The sequence below is a fragment of the Drosophila willistoni genome (genome assembly GCF_018902025.1).
Source record: "Drosophila willistoni isolate 14030-0811.24 chromosome 2L unlocalized genomic scaffold, UCI_dwil_1.1 Seg196, whole genome shotgun sequence".
Taxonomy (NCBI): domain Eukaryota; kingdom Metazoa; phylum Arthropoda; class Insecta; order Diptera; family Drosophilidae; genus Drosophila; species Drosophila willistoni.
Window position 1 is genome coordinate 7,437,324 of NW_025814048.1, and position 17,764 is coordinate 7,455,087.

Genomic DNA, 17,764 nt, shown 5'->3' on the forward strand with positions numbered 1-17,764 from the left:
TAAGACAAAATGAACTTAATTAAAAAAAAGAAGAAACATAAACTTCATCATTAAAACGACGTTATTCACTTGAAGTGCCTTATTTTTCACAGGATCTGATTAAATTTAGATATTTTGACTTTGTTTAAAAAATTGCACAGGTCGAAAATAAAATTTTAAAAACAATCGCATTTCGATTAGCAAATTAGCTAGTTTGGTAAATTAAATTAGGGTAAAATAAAATGATTAACCAGCTACAATGCTATCTTATCTTCAATATATGTATTTGTTAATTCGTTGGAAATTCACTGGGCACGATTTTTACAACTAAAAAAGTGTAGTACTACTTTTCATAGTTTTTCTTATAAAAAGCATAACCGTTATTAAATTTTATTAAATTAACCAGAGTTTTACCTTAATGAATTAAGACGAATGTGAACACCCAGGTTTGGTATTTATTGGGCCGATAGGACACTTTTTGATCTGTAGTTTTTTTGTTGAAAATAATATTACAAAATAATCTGGAATTTTGCCGCCTTGTCTACTCGTCTACTATTTATTCTGTATTAAAAAAAAAACTTTTTTTTGAAAAGATTTGTTAAAAATTCTTTAGAATAACTATATGACGTATGAATAAAAGCTTAGATAATATCCGAATTTTCAAGTACAAGTGAATTATATTATTTATGATTGCTAAATATCATGTTTTATGTTATGAAAGATTTGTTTAATTTTGAACCATAAAAGTAGTGCCACGCAGTGTCACAACACCAATGCGGAGTAGTGTTGGACAAAAGAAAAAAAAAACAAGACTTTTATCGATAGCGATAACCAGCCTGGCATATGTAAAAAGTCGGCATTTGTATTAGTTTATTTTACCTATTAAAATACTGAAATTTAAAGTTTAAAAAATATATATTTACACACCCAATTAAGGCAAACAAATAAAATGGCAGCGCAATTAGCACAAGTGAAACAATGGTTTGACCAATATAAAACAACGGTCGACAAATCTCTCCATGATCCCGCCAAGCCATGGACAAAAGGACTTGATTTACTCGAACAAAAATCAGGATTTTCCAGAGTCAATATTTTCTTTGGTGAGTGTCCTCAAACGCATGACCTTATCATCAACATTTAAGGAGCGTCAGAGGAGGAGTGCACCAGATGCCTACGTAATACGTGGCTAGCAGGCCATTTTAGAAGAAATGTAGAATATTTAAAAATAGCCAATTTGGTGATATATATTTAGCAAGGTTAACCACTAACATTCTATTTTAGTGTGAGGGGGGGCTGGGGATGACAATCAGTCATCAAATTAGATGATTTGTTCTGACCTGGCTTAGTTAATAATTGGTTAATTGTTCTCCCATTCCCGGTCATGTGCGGTACTAGCTCTCTCACACGCAAACACAAACACACACATTCTCATTGCACACTCACACATACACTTACGTGGGGAATCAATGTATTTTGCAATTTTCTTTGTTTACTTACGAGTAAGTACAAAAATTTTTCTGTCTTCGTAGCGACGCTGCTGGAGAAAAAAAATAAAAATTTAATTAATTCACCTATCTCATCTGCGGCCCAGTCAAGAGGTCAAAGCTCAGTTTTGACTTTCAGCTTTAGTTCGACTTTGAGCAAGCTGTGACTTTGCCTTCGTGGCGCTTTGCACACGTGTAAAACGAAACAACAACATACATATATATAAGTTAACCTGTCTGTATATGTGTGCGTGTTGTTGAGCCCCTCAAATGTGGCTTTGGGATTATATTCTACATATCAGACACCGACAGGCAGTTGAACGCAATGTCAGGGTTCCCATTATCTATATAGGCACAGGTGAGTGTTAGACAGATCGGAAGGCTACGCCCCAAATATATTCCACTACCCCATAATACATTCGTCTTTTGACACCTTCTCAACAACAAAAACAACAACAAAATGCGGGCAAAACTTACTCGATATCTATGTATAATTAGTTCGTCAGCCATCATGACATCATTTATGATAAATGTGGTATAAAAAGGAATATTGTCGACGATTTTCTGTTCTGTTGTGGTCATCCGGGCATGCAATGCTAGACTGGCCGGGATTCAAACCATGTGCAGTACACTTTTCTGCAATTTCTGACAACAGCTAAATGGTTAATTATAGCATAACCAGAGAGATGATATGTGCATATCAGGAGCGGTGGACAGGGAGGCGAATACTTAACATTTTTACACAAATTCATTTGCAATTTTGAAATGTAAAGATTCCATTTCAATGGTCATCTTCCACTTCCAATTAGAATTGAACTTTTAATGCCTAGCAAAATGGGATTTAAGCCGTTTCCTTTTGAAGTAAAGAAGAATATAAAAATAGATATAGTTAGAGGATTAGGAATACAAACCCCTAATTGTTGAGATTCTTAGAAAATGCAAATTGGTTAAACCCTTTTCTTGGCCCTTTTATTGATTTAACCGTCCCTGTTTAATGTTTCTGCAATAGCATAGAAGGCTCTTTAATTTTATTAGCTTAGAAGTGTAACGTTAACGAGCTAGAGATCATGGCATTTGAGGCATTGGAAAGCAAACTAATTGATTTATTCCTGGAGCATGCCATTCTTCGTTATGGTAGAAGTGTTCCAAAATGATTTTCACATCATCCATCATTAAGTGAAATTTCTATTACAGGTGCTTCTTTGTTATGCGCCTTGTACCTGATATTTGGTTACGGCGCTCAACTCCTGTGCAACATTATTGGTGTACTATATCCTGCATATATCTCAATCCATGCAATTGAATCGAGCACCAAGCAGGATGATACCAAATGGCTGACCTACTGGGTAACATTTGGCATATTTACGGTCATTGAGTTCTTTTCTGGGGTTCTGACCCACATCATACCTTTCTATTGGCTGTTGAAAGTAAGTATTGGGATTTGATTGTTAATTTTTGGAAAGAAATTAAGTTTTGTCTTTTTCCGTTTCTTTTAGTGTGCTTTCCTTATTTGGTGCATGCTACCAATGGAACAGAATGGCTCCGTTATTATCTATAACAAACTGGTGCGACCATACTTCCTGAAACATCATCAATGTAAGTTCCCTATATCGTTTTGTTCTTAAAGGAATTTCTATCTAATTCATCTGTTTCCTTGTCTTGCAGCTGTTGACAAGATCATTGATGATGGCATGAAGAAGGCATCCAGCGTGCTAAAGTCAGATTAGACCGCAATTGAATAGCCCACTACTTCCGTCACAAGCATTTGGGTATCCCCAGAGGAATCACTATTTGGAAACTTTGCTAATTTTTAATTACACACACATATATGATGCGTTTGTTAGCCACAAAGAAAAAAATCTCCGCTTGTTGTACAATTAAAACTCAACGTGTTTTTCCTTTATTTGAACTAAGAAGAAGTAGCTTCAGCTTGCGCCTCATCGGCAGCTTTTCGACGGTTACGCCAAGCGGTCATGTAGGTCCGTGGATGTATTGGCAGGAGACCAGCAATGCCCAGCAACTCGGCAGCCGGCACTGAGAGATGTGCTCCCTTTCCCAGCCAGAAACGGATGCGTTCTGTATTGAGGGCCACTAGTCGCTCATTGAAATCATTGGGCAGGGGATCGTAGGATCCTACTTGTTCAATCACTGGCTGATGTTGGTTTTTGCGTCGCTGGAAATGGTATAAGGATAATAATAATATATATGTAGATGAAAAGTTGCGGTTCTCTCACCTCCATGACAACAATGTGATAAAATGGTCGATTGGTGCAGCCCTGCCGAACGAAACGAATGATTTTGGCTGATTGCTTATAAAAGCGGCCAATACCACTGGCCGGGGTCAAGGACATTTTGTAGATTCAAATATATTGCAGGAAATTGAATTAGGAAGAATAATATATAACAGCTGAATCAGATCTGGCAACGCTTTTACATGTCCATGCCGATAGCAGTACAGTCGATTAGTGATGTGAGTCTTGGTTCCCGTATTTTATCGTTAATTCAGTGACTTAGACGGTTAAAGGTCTGTGAGAAATATACATATCAATTACCAAATATGTGGGACTTTTGAATATTTTATGGACATTTAGTAGTCCATCTCCATTTGTGTAAAAGAATATCGGTTTTCGTGGCAAGTCTCTAGTTGCTTATCGATTTTTAGAAAATCCGTGTTGCCGTATAAAACGATCTGTCTTGTGGCAACACTGCTGCGAACGTGTGTGTCTGTGAACAAAAAACTGTGTGTGCGTTAATTTTTGTTTATAAATTTAATTGCAAATACTGCACATATAACTTTCAATGGTGTGCGTCCACACACTAATACAATAATATAATACACACATATATATGTACAATTGAAAGTGCGACCCGTTATCAATGGATTTCGGAGTGGGAGTCGGAGCCTGACGTCTGACGCTGCTGCGAAGTGAATTTTTTTTTCATACCGAGGGAAAAAGAAAAAAAATGGCGCCCGCAACTTTTTCTTGAGTCGTGAAAGTCTTCGTGATGACGAAAAAGTGAAATAGAGAATTGTTTTGACCATTTTATAACACGGAGGCTAGTATTTTGTACGTGATTTATAAATAAAAATACCATACACCTAAATATAATTACCAAAAAAGCAACAGAAAAAGTGCAATTATACATTTGCGTTTGGAAATTTTGCGCTTTTTTCTCTCTCCCCCCTTCCAACACACCTCTGCCACCGCCATCGCCACCTCCAACTCCTCTCCCTCTCTCTCTCTACTTTTTTTTTATTGCTACATTTTCTATAATGTGCGCTGCACAGAGCAATCCGCCGCCCTTCGGCTACACTTGGGGCTTTGCAGACAACGGCAGCCGTACCGCCGAATCGGTATTGGAAATATCGCCAAATATTAATTACACCGTTAGTGGGGAATCGGTAAGTTCCAATCTGAAATTAATTGTTGTTCCTTTTCATAGTTATAATTAGCATGAAGAATTCTTATACTTTTCTTTTTGAATAATATGTATATATCGAGTGCTTTTGCAAGTGCAAGCTGTTAACTAAATACCAAATCGATGCCACCCCCTCACTACCACCACAAACATCCTAATTTTTCTTCACCTCTCCGCCCACGTAATAGTGGGCCACAGAGAATCGTGTTGTGTGTCTCTGTCTCAGAATGTGGCCCCAACAACAAGGCAGCCCGCCACATACACACAAGTCTCTAAAATACATACATACATACAAATATGAATGTATACACACCAACACACATACATACATATATATATAGATATATACATACAAATGAACTTACGTACGTACGCTCGCATACATACCAGTTCGTTAGCTCGCTCGCTCACTCACTCACTCGCTAGTTTTTGTGGGATGTCGTTGTCGCCGACCGCCGCCATTGTGTATGTATATGTGCGTCGGCCCATCTAGCGTGTATGTATACGCTCGGCCGTTTCACGTACGATATACGTGGAGGAATAAATACATAAAGAAAAAATGACAACCAGCCACATATACTTTTATGTAACTGCGTTCGCTCGAATGAATACATACACACACACACTACATAATATGTATGTATGTGAGTAAGTTAGTGAGTGTAGGGTGAGTGTGTATGGCGAGTGTGTTAGAATTTCTTTTACAAATTTTTTTCGTTTCCATTTCATTCGTAAACATTCATAATTTGGTATTTGTAAATTTTTTCGTGTATGCGTGTGTTTGCCAAACACACAATTACACACACACACACAGACAAGCACGCACATGTGATGCGAATGCGTGAGATGATGAACTGAGAAGAAGGTGGTGGGGTGGGTTTAGTCTTCGAAAGAGGCAAGTGCAATTGGCAATACACGGCAAAAGCAGTTGATAATACAAAAAGCAATTATTTACAACTACAATTTACCTATAATTTTAATTTAAGATAATTAATATTTTCATTCTATGGTATTTTTTGTTGTTGTTGGGTTCGTAATTAATTTTGTTTGTTTGTTTTTGCTTTTAATTATTACTTTACAATTATTATTGTTGGTCCCAAAAAGTTGAGTTCGCTCCAGTACAGTGGGCCCCAAAAGGTTTAAAGCACAGACATGAACGACCATGCCCATAAATTCAAGTGTTATCTAAGTTGTCCAACTTTTGAGCCAAAAGCAAGACATTTTGATTAAATATTTTCGATGGAAAACTTTATAGAATATTGAAAGACTTTATTACAAAACGAAATGCCTTTCTATGAAATTTAAAAGACTCATTTTTGTCTGAAATTGTTGTGGTTTTTTATTTATCCCTGGCCAAATATTGAAAAGTTCAATACAATCGCAAACTTTTATAGAGAATTAAGAGTACAAGAATTTTGACTATTCTTTAAAATGAACAATTTTATCATTCTAAATACAAGCTTATCGTTTATATAGAAAATTAGGATAGGATGTTAACAAAATTGATGAGTTTTAATCAAATTACAAATCAATTAGCCAGTAACTAATTGGGAAATCAAATTTCCGCCATCTACAGTGCTAATTTTTTCGTATGTGTGTTCATTATTTTTGCTCACTGTACAGACGACAGCCTAACAACAAATACAAGCAAAATGAATTCGCCGCATCTGCGCGAAAATTACTCTCGGCCTTTCACTTTGTATGTGTGCGACGAGCGAATTTGCTAAATTCGCCGTCATATGATGATAACACACGCACACACGTTTATGCTCTCTCGCGGACCCATCTAACGCATACATACGCAAATGCTGACGTGTTCTGTTGGTGTGCGTGTTTTTGTGCGTGTGTTTTGATTACACTTGCGTTTCAGTTTTGGCGCCTCTACCCACACACACTCACACACACACACATGGAGACAAACAACAACAAAACAAACACATACTCACTCTCTCTAGAGTCCAACTTGCACAAACACACAACAGAAAAAAAAGCGCGCGCTTTTCTGTCACCTTCCACCTTCTTCCCTGTGCTCTCTTCCTCTTAAAGCCTTTACGGTCCTTTTTATTTTCGGCAAACTGTTGCCGCCGTCTTGCAGGTGTAAATTCCTTCTAATTAAAGTTAAAAAAAAACTGAAATCAGTTCAAAGCACATTAACTCTTTACAGAAGACTCAACTGTACTCTTTCGCCTTCTCTCTGTCTCTCTTTATAAGCAAAAACAAAATATATTGGGCACATGATGTTACTAAAAAGTTTTAAGACCATTGCATTCCAGTTAAATCGGTTATTTGGGGACAAGAACTAACACAAAATAACATGATTTCAAAAGAATCACTCTTGCATCCACAATCTACATATATTTCAAAACCCCAAAAACCCCATTTCTAGATGCCCTATCTGTTATCCACGGATGGATCATTGGCCGTACAAAAGGATGTTAAAGGTGCACTGGCTGGCAATAAGGCGAATGTTGTGCGTCGCATGTTCTTGGTGAACGATTCCTCATTTCCGCACGGTACACAAAGGTGCGTTCCCACCACCCTCCAGCTTGATTGACCCCTTCTTCACTATCCTCATGCTCTCTTTCTCTCCTCCATTCACAGAGTAATTACCACAGGTGCCACCTCGACGGTGGTGAAGAAACAGGACTCAACCACTCAACAGGTGTTGAGTATAAATTCACTCGATAAGAACTGTAAGTGATCTTTGTGAGATCAATAGAAAATCGAAAAGAAAAACAAACATAAAAAACGCACGTGTCGTGTAGGGGATGTCAAAAAGTGTAACGATAGTAGTAGTATCTCCTCCCTGCAATTCCCCCTTCCCAAAACCACCATATTCGGTTCGGTTCGTATCAGGATCGTTAATTCTCAATTGATTGAATGTCGTCTGTCCCCATTTGTTGGTGCGCCTCTATCGTCATTTTTTGGAATCCCTTTAACGAAAGAAAATCATTTTGTGTGTTGCACGCTGTAATTTTTCTTGTTTTTTTTTTTGTTTCTTTTTGTTTTTCTTTTTGTAATTGATCAATTCTTATTGATTGTTTTTCTCTCTTTACTCCCCATATCTTCCGTTACCGTTTACCGTTGCCGTTACTCGTTACTCGCTCCAATTTTGCTCCTTCACTTGTATTTCCATATATAAATCCTCTCAATATATATATGCGCTTGTATGTCTTGCCTGGCTTTTGCACCAAAAACCACAAATTAACCCAATCCACAACCAAATCCAATCCAAATCCATCCATCCATCGATCCACCCATCCATGCTACACACACGCAATTTGAACATACTTCATCCATGTACTCTTGGCGGGCGGCGGGTGGCGGGCTGATATACACACACACACTCACATAACACATACACACACACACCTTACACTCGAACAGATCTTCTGGTCGATCAGGCCACAGCCGCAGCTGCAGCAGCTGCCGGTGATCCAACGGCTCATCATCATACATTGACGAATGGTAGCATTGTTGATGCCAAAACAGGACAAACCGTTTTGAGTTCGGGGGCCGCAGCTGCTGCTGCTGCTAAATCCCATTTCGGTTCCATTGGTGCACTGCATCTAACGCAAGAGGAGTGCAATGAGATATTGATAAAGCGCGCCATCGCTGCCGGCCACCATCAGACGCACACAATCACCACCGCCGACGGAGCGCATCATCATAGCACGGCGCCAGGCGCGACACCAAGTAAGCATCTCTCAAACTCAAAAAAAAAAAACCTTTCTGTCTCGCCCCGTATGTCCCAACCACCCATCCCCCCGCACTTTATTGTGGATCAACACCACCCCACCACCTAAGATATATATATATCTGTGCATAATGCATACTATCGTCTATATAAACATCTCTGTATATAACTGGCATTTGGTATTTACCCGGCTCTGGTTGCTTAATACATTTTATTATTCGGCTTGAGTTGTCTCCACCCGCCCCGCCCTGGCCCTGGCCCGCCCTGCCTTGCCCCACCCACTATCACCACCAATTTTTGCGTTTTGGTTTGAGTTCGTTCTTTGATTTTGTTTTTTCTTTCTTCCTTTTCTTTTTCTTTTCTTTTGTTTTTGTTTCTTTTTCTGTTCCTTTTACGTTTCGCTCAAATTTGGTTTCTATTCTGTTGGCGGTGCAACATCAATCTTAGGTGACCTACTTCCTGGTATTTCAGTTCAAGTACAGAAAGTAATACAAGGACTCGAAGAGAACGAGGACTCACAGGGCGACGCACCCAACTTAAAGTTGGAGCCAGGCACATTAGAGTTGTCCCCAAAGACCGAACTACAGGAATCAATGCATTTCAGCGAAGTAAGCTTAAAAAAAAAAAAAATAAATAAGAATATACACAAAAACCAAAAATATATTCCTCAAAAACTATTAATGAAACAATATTTAATGAAAAAAATTCCAAACCAATTGTGATAGAAATGCACGCCCAACTAGCTAGAGCAAAATGTTATTAACTAATTGCCTTTTTCCCCTACATTTTCTAGACGGACGCCACTATCAAGAAGGAACGCCCGTACAGTTGTGACGAGTGCGGCAAGTCCTTTCTGCTCAAGCATCATTTGACCACACACGCCCGCGTCCACACAGGTGGTTGTTAATGTTCCCAATACGTTAACCATTTCAATATGAGCGGGTCTAATCGTAATTTGGTTTTTCTTTTCTTTTCCAGGTGAACGTCCACATATCTGCACCCATTGCGGTAAAAGTTTTGCCCACAAACATTGCCTAAATACCCATCTGCTGTTGCATTCAACGGATCGCCCATATCAGTGCCAGGAGTGCAAGAAAAGTTTTACCCTTAAGCATCATCTGTTGACGCATTCACGTGTCCATAGCCGGGAACGGCCATTTGTGTGCCAGGAGTGTGGACGCTCATTTCCATTGAAGCGTCATCTGGTCACTCATAGTAAATTTCACGCAGGCGAACGTCCATACGTCTGTGAGGAATGCGGTGAGAGTTTTGCCCAGGAGAATCATCTGATTATGCACTCGCGGTAAGCTAATTATCATTCAAAATATTTAGAAAATTATTCACATGTAAAATCTATTTTATATAGCTTTCACGGGTCATTGAATCCATTTGTTTGCTCTGAGTGCGGTGCCTCGTTTCCACGTAAATTTCAATTGGTTAATCACGGACGTATACACGGCAAGATACCACATTCGTGTACAATTTGTGGTAAAGAATTTCTTCAGAAGCGCACACTAGTTTCCCACATGAGGTAATTGAATTGATATCGACCACTAAAAGAGATTGATTATATATAATTTGTTTAAATTTCTTAATCTTTATAGGCGCGTACATACGGGCGAGCAGGCGCATCCCTGCGTGAGTTGTGGCGAGGGTTTCCCCACAAAGGCCGAACTGCATCAGCATGTTCGTGCCGCTCACAATGGTGTTAATCCCAATACAAGTAGCGCCACCATAATAGCTAATCAACAGGTAATTGTTAATTGATTTGCTGAATAAAGTATCAAATATTTTTTATCTAAAAGTTATACAATTTCTTACCTAAGCAGCTACAACAGCCTCACCATCACCCCGGGCATCCGCAGACCATAACTGTTGTCAGTAATCCGGTAACAGTGTCCATAACCGATGCCAATGGTGTGGCAAGACCGCAATTTGTTTGCCGGTAAGTCGGTAATTTTCACTATGAGCATAAGATTTGAGTTTTAATCTATTTTTGTGCATTATTTATAGTGAGTGCGGCAGCGCCTTTAATAGCCGCGAAGCATTGGCCCTCCATTTGCGTTTGCATACTGGCGATAAAAGCCTAATGACCGATTTGTGCGCCCTGACGGCAGCTATACCAGGACATTTCCTGAGCACGGCAAGTCTTAATCCAGGCACTGTGGTAGCAGCCAATCCAAATTTGGTTGGACAGAGTCCGGTGCCAGTGCAAATTATTTCGTCCACCGGCCAGTTAATGTCACAAACCACGCTGGTGCAGGCCGCCAATTCGACCCATCCGCAGGTTGTCACCGCTGTGCCCCACATGCCATTGCATGCCACACAACAGCAGCATTTGCAGCATGTTGGCGCACAACAGCAACAACAGCAGCAACAACTTGTTCCCGCTGCGCCGGCCAATAAACCAAAATCGCATTTTTGTGCCAGCTGCGGCAAGGGATTCGCTGCCAAGCATGGTCTAATGCAGCATAATCGGCGACATCCCAACGGCGGTTGCACGGTCCGCACCCATGTCTGTGAGTGTGGCAAGGCATTCTTCCAGAAGAATCATCTGATGCTGCATCAGCGCCAGCATTTGGAAACAAAGCCAGCCATATCCCAGCAACAGGTATGCTAGCTAGCTCTGTTCATTTACCCCAAAAACTCTTTAGACATATCGAGAGACTAGAGAGCTGCATGAATAATAGAAAAGTAAAAGTCAATTGAATCCGAATTCGAATTGAATTCAAATGAATGAATGACAATTACACAAAGAAATGAAAGAGTGGAAATATAAGTAGTTGTCAAAGGTCCAAAAATAAGTAACTCTGACACCCAATGGTAAAGTTTTGACTATTCAATTCACCAAAAATTATAGTGTGCGGTTTCGGATTGGACATTTTTGGATAAATATTGGGAAATCTAATTAAAAAGGATTTCATAATTTCCTAATCCTATTATTTGCCAATCCTTATACGCTATGGATATACCTTTAAATATAACTTCACTAGTTGAAAAATATCTCTGTAGGAGGTTTTTTGAACCCGATAACAACAGTATTGTAGTCTGAGTAGTTCCCCACTGAGCCACCGATCAGACTAGTTGAAAAATATACATACAATACAAATAAATACTTAATCCTTAATGAGAAGAGCAACTCATTATCTTGCTTTCTAACTCATTCAATTCGTTTTGTTTCGTTTGAATGTTGTGCGACTGATAGTGAGTCCTAGTCAGCACACTTATTAACTTGAAGTCGATTTTTAAAGTCATTCAATTCATTCAATTTGTTTTAAATATTGTTATTGTTAATTCAAATTGATTTTTCTATCATTCATGCAGCTCTCTATAATAGAGACAGATAAATCTTTATTCTTTAGACTTAAGTTTTGAGTTTAGGCCAACAGAAAATTGAACAACATTTTATGTTTATTTACTACGCAGAAGAAAACCAAAAAAAAAAAAAAAAATTAAACTTTAAAAAAATTTATAAAGCCAACTTAATTAAAAAAAAAATACAAAAAAAAAGCTGGGTTTTAATCAGATGAAGGTAGATTTTTTGTATACTCTGATTAACTCTTTTAGTTGATTTTCCGTTCCGTCCTTTTTATCCCACTTAAATTAAAAATATATTTTACATACACACTACATACATACATATATATTTCGATTTAAATACTTAAATACTTGAACATAATTGCATTACCTGATTTCTTTTAACTTCCAATACTTGCAGCTTGTTGTACCAACTACTTCTTACTAAGAAATGAAAAAGAAAAACGAAAGAAAGAAACCGCAAAAACAAATACAAAATCAATAATATTAAAAATCAATAAATAAACAAAAACAAATTTAACAAACAAAAAACAACAACACACACACAAAAGAAAAGAAATATAACGAAAATATGCCATTCTTCAAATTCTCGTACAAGAAGCGCACATATATATATATATATATATTCACACAAGAGGCGACACAACATATATAGCTCCTCAGATTGTTCGAAATCGGACTATAAACTCTGTTGATCTAGTAGTACACACACACATACATAAATATATACCCTTTACCTACACATTTACATGTGTAGTCCTGTGTATTTGCTTGTGTGTGTGTGTGTGATCGTGTGTGTGTATGTGTGTGTGTATATGTAAGCAAATTATAAATCAAAAGACTTAAAAGAAAAACCATAAACGTGTATATGTATATATTGTTAATATATATATATGTACATCGATCGATATATATATATATATATATGTATACATACCTATGCTACCTACTACTACTACTACTATATATATATGAGAAATCCTACAAATACGTACGCAAAAAGTAATAAAAGGGCCTTCAGTGTGATCGCGCGGGCTTTAGGTCTGTATAAAAAATTCAAAATTAAAGTCTTCTTTTTTTTTTCTTCTCCTTTAATTAAACGTTTTCACAAAGCTACTTTAATGCACAGCATTAAAATAACTTTGTTTAAATTTTAGTCCTATCTACACTTACTTTATTAAATATTGTAATAAATATGATTTATACTTTTTGTTATATTGATGTTGTTGTTGACTTTTTCTTTTTTTTCACCTTATTGTCTGTGCCTGTTGTTTCCTATCACATACATATTTTTGTTTATTTTGGATATCCTAATTTAGTTATGTGCCTGAGCGTATTTTTTAGTTTAGTCCAATTTACGATATTAAGTAAATTTTTTGTTGGCCATATGTGAGAGCAAATTAGCTAAAAGTTTTTGTAAAACTATTGCAGGAGGCCAATGCTCAGCAGCAGCAACAGCAACAACAGGTGGTAGTGGCCACATCAACGGCAACTGGACAGCAGCAGACCACACAACAGCAGCAGCAGCAGCAGCAAGTGCAGGTGCAAATAATACCTGATGGTCATATGGCACATGGCAAAGTTATCAAGTACGAGATATGCCGTAATGTACTGCAAGAGGATCAGGCAGCTCAGCAGCAGCAGCAACAACAATCCGGAATGAATAACGAATAAGGCAGAAAGGCAGCGGGATGAGGCATACATATATATAGGAGACAAAATAAGCAGGAATCCTAAAGGTTTTATTTTTTGGTTTTGTAAATACATGGCACTTATACACACACACTGGAACACTCTACACTCACGCAGAGACGTAGAGCAACAAGAGAGAAGGGCAGCTGCTTGAGAATAATATATACACCCCCCCCCCCAAAAAAAAAAAACAGAACACACCCCTCCCTACCCCACAACCTAATCCAAAACAACACTTAGACATTTGCAAGCGATTCCCTTAGTTGTAATAATCTTTTAGTTAGCATTAGCCTTTAGCCTTTAAACTAAGTATAAACTTACTTTGTACACATTAATTAGTTAACTAGAGTTATACACATACTTATATGTATGTAAATGCATATATAGGTATAGAATTATACACTTACACACATACATACATATATACATATATATACATACATATATATATATATAACGTATCTGTTAATTTTGTGATGTGTTGGTCGCATCTAAAAAACAAGAACCTGTGTGTCTAAGTTAAAAGTTTTTACAAGAAAAACGTAAATGAACATTTTTTAAATTGGTTTTATGCATTACAACAATATTTAGCACATACAATACACATACACACACACACACTTAAATACATAATAGATTATGAAAATACAACAGCAGGCATTGCACTCAGAGATATGTGTACGTAAATAACAATAAACACACAATGTTTCACGATCTCTTTTCTCCCCCGCTATCCTTATGTTTATGTGTAGTGGGCGAAAGAAATCGTGGAGGCGTGCGTCTGATCTGATCTGATCTGCTGTTCTGCTCTGCTTTTAGCTCCAACCACAGATCACAGAGAAAGACCTAGACTAGACTAGACCAGGCCAGGCCAGACAAGCGCGTTGGTGGTGCACTTCTATATATTTCGTTTGTACATACAAAAAGTTAAAAATAAAAATGAAAGAAAGTAGAAGTCAGGAGCAAAAAAAAAAAAAAAAAAACAAAATAAAACAGGTCTTTTGAATGTGAATTATAGCCGGAGTTTGAAATGTAGGTGCCTGGCACAATAACTAACAAAAAAACAAAACAAAAATATCTCTCAACATAAAAAGCAACCCCGACAACAACAAACAACAACAACAAAACTAAAAATAAAGAAAAGATAAAACGAAAATGATTTCTAGCTATAAGTTACACGAAACACAATCGAAAGATACCAATTTACATATATATATATATAGTATATAAAAATTATATATATATGTATATGCGAAAAAAAAACAAAGCACGCTTTGTAAGAAGAAAAATTTGTAGGAAAAACAAACGTAAAAAATCAATATCACACTGTAAAAAAAATAACGTATACCTTAAGTTCTGGCAAAAAATAAAAAATACAAAGAAAAATGCATAAGATGGCAGACAACAACAACAAGAACAGCAACAAATACAACAACAACAACAGTTACAAAACAGAAACAATTATAACCATATAAATAAAAATAATAATAATAATAACAAAAAAACACAACAATAAATAATGAAACTAACTTAAGCATATATTTTAATATGTAAGCCTTAAATAAAAATACAAAACAAAATATTGAATAATAAAAAGAAAAATTATAATTGTATTTACAAATGTTTTTCTCTCCATGTAATGACAGAGAATGAAGCTTACAATTTTAGTTGATTAAAAGTTATTAAGACAGACGGTTGAGAAAGAATTTAAGGATAAGTAAATCGTTTTGACGTTTACATGAAACAAATTTAAAGCTTTGACTTGATTAAACTAAGGCATTAGTGATTTGTGTGGAACTTAAGCTTTTTGGTAATAAGTGAGTCAAGAAATGTTTGAATCTTTGGCCAAACAAGTCTAAAGAGAAGACTAATGAGTATTGACAATAAACTCATTAATATTAACCAAGTCAGTGTTATGCAAATAACAGGTTTTTGTGAAGAAAAATTCAGTCACAACTGGAGTTAGCAGTTGGAAAAGCAAGTTTTCCTTACACAATCTCTTGTATGTATATTAAAAGGAAACAAAAACGCTGATTCAACCATTAATCAAAAAACGAAACGCCCAAATATTTAAAGCTAATCAAAAGTCAAAGTCCTTTAGGGTTCTTACTATCATATTGGACAGTACAAGGTCAAGTAATCAGGGGCAAGGCCATTAACCACTGAGAAAGCCAAGAAGGGACATTTCTGAAAGCAGAAAGGGAAATTCATTTGGTTTACTTAAGAGCTGATTGTTTCAATCAGTTCTTTTATGGCTTAATTATTGTCTTTGTAAAAATATTTTCATTCAGGGAAGTAATTTAAACATTTAAAAGCAGCTACCACATTGTGTTGAGGGGTTTTCATTTTTGCCGGTTGCTATCTTTCTGAATGTGCTATGTGTGTAGGTTATCTAGAAAAGAAATTAACTTGATTACTGCAAAAATTTTGTACAAACATGGCGAATTTCAAATCTATACTATATATATAAATGTTAAGATTAGACAATTCGGACAACAAATGTGCAGCAGTATGTCAATGTGGTATAAATAGTATATTTTGGTTTTTATATTTGCTGATTAAACATACAAAAAGAAATATTTACCTACGCCCCAGTGAGTCAATCCATTAATGGCATTTACTTAAACAGAAAAAAACGACGATTTTTAAGAGTCACCAAGTTATTGCCAACAAGTGTGTAATAATAAGGAAATACTATTGTTAATTCTTTAGTAATTTACCTGGCCACAAGGTCTTTTTGAGTAAAAATGTGTGTGTTTAACCCACCCAACCAACTTATATATGTATATAATTTATAATTCTTGGCGCTTTAGGCAAAGTTATTCATAGATAAGATAAACAGGGAAAAATTTCAATTCTTATTTTTTGTTTCTTCTATTTTTTGTTAATTGTTTTCCTCCCAGATAGATAATAGTTCAAGCAACTTCCAAGCAATCAAGAAGAAAAAGTCACGTTGTTGGCTTAAAGCGAAAATTTCAGGCCGCCATATGGTCATACATAGTTTAGGTTTGGCTTAATCAACATGTTGGCCAAATTTGCACGTAGGCAAAGTGCTTAACATTCAAAACGATTGATCGAATATAGCTATATGGTTACAAAATTCATTCATACATCAGCAGTAATATTATAATTTGTTAATTATTTATTGTAAAAGTTTTGTGTTTGTTTTTTTTTACAGAAAATTACGTCATTTTTGGTTTCCTTAAATGTTCATGCAATTTCCTTACAAAAATATATGCAATTCTTTTGCCCTAAAAGTGCATTACCAGAGAGGTAAATTTAAACGAATGCTTTTTGCCAAATAAGGGCTTGACATGGACCTTCTTTTTTTTTTTTGGTTTTGTTTTTCTGTTACCTTGAATTGTTAAATTGAAATTAATTGAACTTGGAGCCGAGCAACATTTCGGTTTGTCGCATAAATTTCCAGCACACTCTCAGAAGCAACACTCAATTTCAATTCCAAGGAAAAGATGTGAGATGGCTGTCCAGTGTGTGTGTGTGTGTTTGGGTATGTCATCATTTCTATCTGAGGCACAGTGTTCCAGTTTTCAATGTGCCCTGGTAATTAAGCACTGGTCAGCACCCAATTTGGGGTATTTGCAACAAATGGGTGCATCATGTTTTCAGTTTCAATTCAACATACCAACAAGCCCATATGCTCTAGAGGTTTTTGTTTTTGGGTTTGTATTGAGCGCATGTTTTGAATTTTTAAGCAGGTTCCACTGTGCGACAGTTTATATATTTTCCATTTTAATTTTTGCATTCGGTTTTGCTGTACCCAGGCAAACAAGTTTTGATTGCTTGTAGCTTGGGCATGAAAATGAGTTTTTGTTGTTGTTGTTGTCGTCTAGTATATATGACGTCAGTTTTGAATTAAACAACAATTGAGTTTAGCTTAACTTTTTGATGGCTTCCACAAAAAGATTTGCTTCTAATTTTGGAGGTCAGATTATTTAGACCTCAACCTCTCACAACTGTCTAACTGTCTGAGGTTCTGAGACGATTTTATGATGCAGTTTTGAACTGTAAGTTTATCCTAATTTGGTTATATCCACTTGAATTATACATATCATCTACACCCACTCAGAAAGGCCGGCATAAATCAATTAGTCAATAAAATTCAACAAAAACCGACTGCAAAAAAATACATTCAAACATTTATATATACATATAT

The 17,764-nt window shown here is 36.5% G+C and overlaps 3 protein-coding genes and 1 long non-coding RNA gene across 21 annotated transcripts; 2 read left to right on the plus strand and 2 right to left on the minus strand.

Annotated features, from left to right (window-relative positions):
• Positions 1-822: 822 nt before the first annotated feature.
• Positions 823-3,346, plus strand: LOC6640623 (receptor expression-enhancing protein 5). Of its 2 annotated transcripts, none has more exons than XM_002063082.4 (4): positions 823-1,079; positions 2,658-2,890; positions 2,960-3,059; positions 3,129-3,346. In XM_002063082.4, the coding sequence occupies exons 1-4, from the start codon at positions 929-931 to the stop codon at positions 3,188-3,190; spliced, it is 546 nt and encodes a 181-aa protein (XP_002063118.1). In that variant the 5' UTR covers positions 823-928; the 3' UTR covers positions 3,191-3,346. The 2 variants fall into 2 exon arrangements, with proteins under 2 accessions (XP_002063118.1, XP_015034215.1); XM_015178729.3 differs by lacking the exon at positions 823-1,079 and adding an exon at positions 1,603-1,821.
• LOC124460038 lies at positions 1,451-2,035 on the minus strand. The gene is made up of 2 exons (XR_006953992.1): positions 1,941-2,035; positions 1,451-1,516 (listed from the first exon to the last, which is right to left on the minus strand). It is a non-coding gene; the product is annotated as an uncharacterized LOC124460038 (long non-coding RNA).
• Positions 3,330-3,938, minus strand: LOC6640622 (probable 28S ribosomal protein S16, mitochondrial). The gene is made up of 2 exons (XM_002063081.4): positions 3,698-3,938; positions 3,330-3,636 (listed from the first exon to the last, which is right to left on the minus strand). The coding sequence occupies exons 1-2, from the start codon at positions 3,812-3,814 to the stop codon at positions 3,373-3,375; spliced, it is 381 nt and encodes a 126-aa protein (XP_002063117.1). The 5' UTR covers positions 3,815-3,938; the 3' UTR covers positions 3,330-3,372.
• A 207-nt stretch (positions 3,939-4,145) lies between these two features.
• On the plus strand, positions 4,146-14,304 carry LOC6640333 (zinc finger protein 665). 17 transcript variants are annotated; one of them, XM_023181949.2, is made up of 12 exons: positions 4,146-4,866; positions 7,270-7,406; positions 7,485-7,576; positions 8,271-8,579; positions 8,992-9,188; positions 9,374-9,479; positions 9,559-9,883; positions 9,947-10,111; positions 10,185-10,332; positions 10,407-10,525; positions 10,594-11,191; positions 13,330-14,304. In XM_023181949.2, exons 1-12 carry the CDS (start codon positions 4,738-4,740, stop codon positions 13,570-13,572), a joined length of 2,568 nt encoding a protein of 855 aa, XP_023037717.1. In that variant the 5' UTR covers positions 4,146-4,737; the 3' UTR covers positions 13,573-14,304. The 17 variants fall into 17 exon arrangements, with proteins under 17 accessions (XP_023037717.1, XP_023037718.1, XP_023037719.1 ...); XM_023181950.2 differs by having other exon boundaries at positions 10,410-10,525; XM_023181951.2 differs by having other exon boundaries at positions 9,374-9,476.
• The last annotated feature ends 3,460 nt before the right edge of the window (positions 14,305-17,764 follow it).